Genomic DNA, 5000 nt, shown 5'->3' on the forward strand with positions numbered 1-5000 from the left:
TGTGTGTGTGTGTGTGTGTGTGTGTGTGTGTCCGTCTCTGAGAGTGAGTCCTGCTGAAGTGTGTGTGTGTGTGTGTGTGTGTGTCCGTCTCAGCTGAAGTGTGTGTGTTCCTCAGGCTGGTGTCCGTGTCAGAGCTGGCCCGTGAGCAGAGAACCGCCTGCCTCAGCAGCCTCAGCTGGAGCTCCGCCCACTATCTGGAAGGAGCCAAGTGGGCGGAGCAAAAGCTGCCCGAATACAAAGCCCTGCCCCGGGATAACCTGCTTCTGATTGGCTTCCTGTGTGACGGACGGGCCGCTGGGACGAGCGACGGGGTGTGGCGGGTGAGAGACGCCGGAGGGAGTGTATCGTGCACGGTGAGTGTGTGTCCATCCAATAATGAACGGATGATGCGGTGTCATGTGACGCTCAGGATGGTCTTGTGTGCCGTCCAGATGCTGACGTCATCCTGTCTCTGGTTGGGGAGGCTGATGCTGTTTCCCACATGGAACTACATCCCCCAGAATGCACCTGTCGCAGGTTACCTCGAGCTGATCGACCCTCCAGTGTGTGTGACCCTTGAGGCCATGGCCTTTGACCCCGGAGGAACCCTGAGCGAGGTCATGAGTGTGACACGGGCGGCTGAACTCCTGAGGCAGAGGTGTGGGATAAAACTATCACAGAAACACTGATTCATCCAGTAATTAAACGAGTGAGTCATTGAATCATTCACTCAAGAGATTCGTTCAGAAACGCTGATTCATCCAGTAATTAAACGAGTGAGTCATTGAATCATTCACTCAAGAGATTCGTTCAGAAACGCTGATTCATCCAGTAATTAAACGAGTGAGTCATTGAATCATTCACTCAAGAGATTCGTTCAGAAACGCTGATTCATCCAGTAATTAAACGAGTGAGTCATTGAATCATTCACTCAAGAGATTCGTTCAGAAACGCTGATTCATCCAGTAATTAAACGAGTGAGTCATTGAATCATTCACTCAAGAGATTTGTTCAGAAACGCTGATTCATCCAGTAATTAAACGTGTGAGTCATTGAATCATTCACTCAAGAGATTTGTTCAGAAACGCTGATTCATCCAGTAATTAAACGAGTGAGTCATTGAATCATTCACTCAAGAGATTTGTTCAGAAACTCTGATTCATCCAGTAATTAAACGAGTGAGTCATTGAATCATTCACTCAAGAGATTCGTTCAGAAACGCTGATTCATCCAGTAATTAAACGAGTGAGTCATTGAATCATTCACTCAAGAGATTCGTTCAGAAACGCTGATTCATCCAGTAATTAAACGAGTGAGTCATTGAATCATTCACTCAAGAGATTCGTTCAGAAACGCTGATTCATCCAGTAATTAAACGAGTGAGTCATTGAATCATTCACTCAAGAGATTCGTTCAGAAACGCTGATTCATCCAGTAATTAAACGAGTGAGTCATTGAATCATTCACTCAAGAGATTCGTTCAGAAACGCTGATTCATCCAGTAATTAAACGAGTGAGTCATTGAATCATTCACTCAAGAGATTCGTTCAGAAACGCTGATTCATCCAGTAATTAAACGAGTGAGTCATTGAATCATTCACTCAAGAGATTCGTTCAGAAACGCTGATTCATCCAGTAATTAAACGAGTGAGTCATTGAATCATTCACTCAAGAGATTCGTTCAGAAACGCTGATTCATCCAGTAATTAAACGAGTGAGTCATTGAATCATTCACTCAAGAGATTTGTTCAAAAACACTGATTCATCCAGTAATGAAACAAGTCTTTATGAGTGAGTCATTGAATCATTCACTCAAGAGATTCGTTCAAAAACGCTGATTCATCCAGTAATGAAACAAGTGAAGTCTTTATGAGTGAGTCACTGAATCATTCACTCAAGAGATTTGTTCAAAAACACTGATTCATCCAGTAATGAAACAAGTCTTTATGAGTGAATCATTGAATCATTCACTCAAGAGATTTGTTCAAAAACACTGATTCATCCAGTAATGAAACAAGTCTTTATGAGTGAGTCATTGAATCATTCACTCAAGAGATTCGTTCAAAAACGCTGATTCATGCAGTAATGAAACAAGTGAAGTCTTTATGAGTGAGTCATTGAATCATTCACTCAAGAGATTTGTTCAAAAACACTGATTCATCCAGTAATGAAACAAGTCTTTATGAGTGAGCCACTGAATCATTCACTCAAGAGATTCGTTCAAAAACGCTGATTCATGCAGTAATGAAACAAGTGAAGTCTTTATGAGTGAGCCACTGAATCATTCACTCAAGAGATTCGTTCAGAAACACTGATTCATCCAGTAATGAAACAAGTGAGTCACTGAATCATTCAGTGTGTGTGTGTGTGTGTGTGTGTCAGGTGTGAGGATCAGGGGTGTGTGTGTGTCAGCGGGCAGGTGAGCGTGGTGTGTCCGCTGCTGCTGATTGGTGGGAAGCGCTTCTTCTGCCTCGTCCTCAGTGAAGGAGGATCTTCAGTGCCAGTGTTCATCACTGTGAGTGTGTTCCTCTACTCATGTGTGTGTGTGTGTGTGTGTGTGTGTGTGTGTGTGTGTGTGTGTGTGTGAACTGACGAGTGTTTCTCTGCAGGAAGCCAAGCATCAGTACTGGAGGCAGTGTGTGTGTGTGGGCCAGAGTGTGTGTATCTCGTCTCTGCGTGTGTGTTCACTTCAGGGGCTGGATGGGCGGCGCGTGTTGACTGACAGCTGTCAGTCCCGCCTCCATCCACAGGAGAGCTCAGAGGAACCAGACACACACACACACACAGACGACACAGACACACATACACCCCTGCCGTCAAGCTCCGCCCCCTCAGTCAGAGTCAAGCGCTCCACACTCATCAGCTTCAAGGTGAGGCTGTTCGATATCATATTCCTCATTATAATAATTTATGCGCAGAGTAAAGGGGCGGGGCTTTGACCTGTGTTGTGATTGGCAGGGTACAGTCACGAAGGTTTTGAATGCAGAGGCGGGGCTTTATGAGATGGACGGGCAGGTGGGGCTTTGTCTGGCCTATCAGCCGGCTCAGAAATGGGGCGGCGGCTTGAGGCCGGGGGCGGAGCTTCAGGTGAGTGTGATGTCATCACATACAGTATTGACTCTAGCACCCCATCTAACGACCCCGTCTTCTTTCTGCAGCTTCATAATGTGCACTTCCTGTACCAGGCGTGTCCATTCGGCCCGCGGGTCGTCCTGTGTGTGTGTCTGCGCTCCAGCCTGCAGGTCAGAGCCTTCAGCCGCTCCAGCTCACCCGCAGAGGTCACGGGGTCACACAGCGCACAGCAGCGCCTCCTGCTGGAGAGGAACCTGGGCGTCTCAGAGTACCTGTGGCTCTGCTACTGCCAGAACGCTGTGGCTGAGAGGTGACACACACACACACGTTTGTTTTTGTGAAATGTGAGGATTCGCCATAGGCGTAATGGTTTTTAAACCATACAAACTGGATTTTCTATCCCCTTACACTGCCCCTAAACCTACCCATCACACACACACACACACACACGCTCACACATACACAAACACATTCACTCACACACGCACACACTCACACACACACGTTCACACATACACATACACAAACACACTCACTCACACACGCACACGCTCACTCACACACACACACGCTCACACATACACAAACACACTCACTCACACACGCACACACACACGTTCACACATACACAAACACACTCACTCACACACGCACACACACACGTTCACACATACACAAACACACTCACTCACACACACACACACACACACACACACGTTCACACATACACAAACACTCACTCACACACGCTCACTCACACACACACACACGCTCACACATACACAAACACACTCACTCACACACGCACACACTCACTCACACACACACACACGCTCACACATACACACACACACTCACTCACACACACACACGCTCACACACACACACACACACGCGCTCCACTGTTTAAAATCACAATTGGATTGTTGTGCAGCTCTACCTCAAATACTGTAGTGTATGATCTGTGTGTGTGTGTGTGTATGTGTGTATGTGTGTGTCAGGTTGTGTCCGCGCTGGGTGAGAGCAGAGCGAGTGTGTGTGGTCGCCGGGCGGCTGTTGGACTTTGTGTGTGATGGTGAACCGAAGAGACAGAAAAAAAGGGACATTTACAGAGAGATGATACAGGAACCGCACCAGTGCCCTGTTACCACGGTAACACACACACACACCCTGTTACCACAGTAACACACACACCCTGTTACCACAGTAACACACACACACCCTGTTACCACAGTAACACACACACCCTGTTACCACGGTAACACACACACACCTAACACACACACACCCTGTTACCACGGTAACACACACACCCTGTTACCACGGTAACACACACCCTGTTACCATGGTAACACACACACCCTGTTACCACGGTAACACACACACCTAACACACACACACCCTGTTACCACGGTAACACACACACCCTGTTACCACAGTAACACACACACCCTGTTACCACAGTAACACACACACCCTGTTACCACAGTAACACACACACCCTGTTACCACAGTAACACACACACCCTGTAACCACGGTAACACACACACACCCTGTTACCACGGTAACACACAACATACAGACCTGCCAACATGTACGCATTTCTCGTACTCGGCACGCGTTTTGACCCTTTGGTACGCTTGTACGATTCGCTGCTCTCGATGTACGCATTTTGTTGCATCTCACATTTCGCCGGTTTCAGTGCAATCTATAACATAGATTCTGCTGCTGAGTAACAGCGTGTAAGTGGAGTGAAAAGCTTTCGGCCAATCAGAGCGCTTCATTTTAACCCTCCTCTTACATGCCCCTCCTAGCCAAATGCTTTGCGCCCGCTCATTTCAATTCAGTGCCTCAAGCCAGGCAGGCCGGATAACGCAGGCTTGCATGCCATGGCTGAACCGCCTCATAGAGAGGCGGATGACTTGACGAAAAATTATATTTGAATTAA

The 5000-nt window shown here is 47.3% G+C and overlaps 1 protein-coding gene across 3 annotated transcripts in view; it reads left to right on the plus strand.

Annotated features, from left to right (window-relative positions):
- ctc1 (CTS telomere maintenance complex component 1) overlaps window positions 1-5000 on the plus strand; it is a 38171-nt gene that overhangs the window by 12153 nt on the left and 21018 nt on the right. For all 3 annotated transcript variants that reach the window (XM_079802754.1, XM_079802755.1, XM_079802756.1), the window contains exons 3-9: window positions 116-353; window positions 432-637; window positions 2362-2494; window positions 2589-2849; window positions 2938-3066; window positions 3138-3361; window positions 4053-4203. In XM_079802754.1, the coding sequence (XP_079658880.1) occupies window positions 116-353; window positions 432-637; window positions 2362-2494; window positions 2589-2849; window positions 2938-3066; window positions 3138-3361; window positions 4053-4203 (1342 nt within the window). The remainder of the gene's footprint in view (window positions 1-115; window positions 354-431; window positions 638-2361; window positions 2495-2588; window positions 2850-2937; window positions 3067-3137; window positions 3362-4052; window positions 4204-5000) is intronic.

Source organism: Gobio gobio (assembly GCF_949357685.1).
Source record: "Gobio gobio genome assembly, chromosome: 21".
In the NCBI taxonomy this organism is placed as follows: Eukaryota; Metazoa; Chordata; class Actinopteri; order Cypriniformes; family Gobionidae; genus Gobio; species Gobio gobio.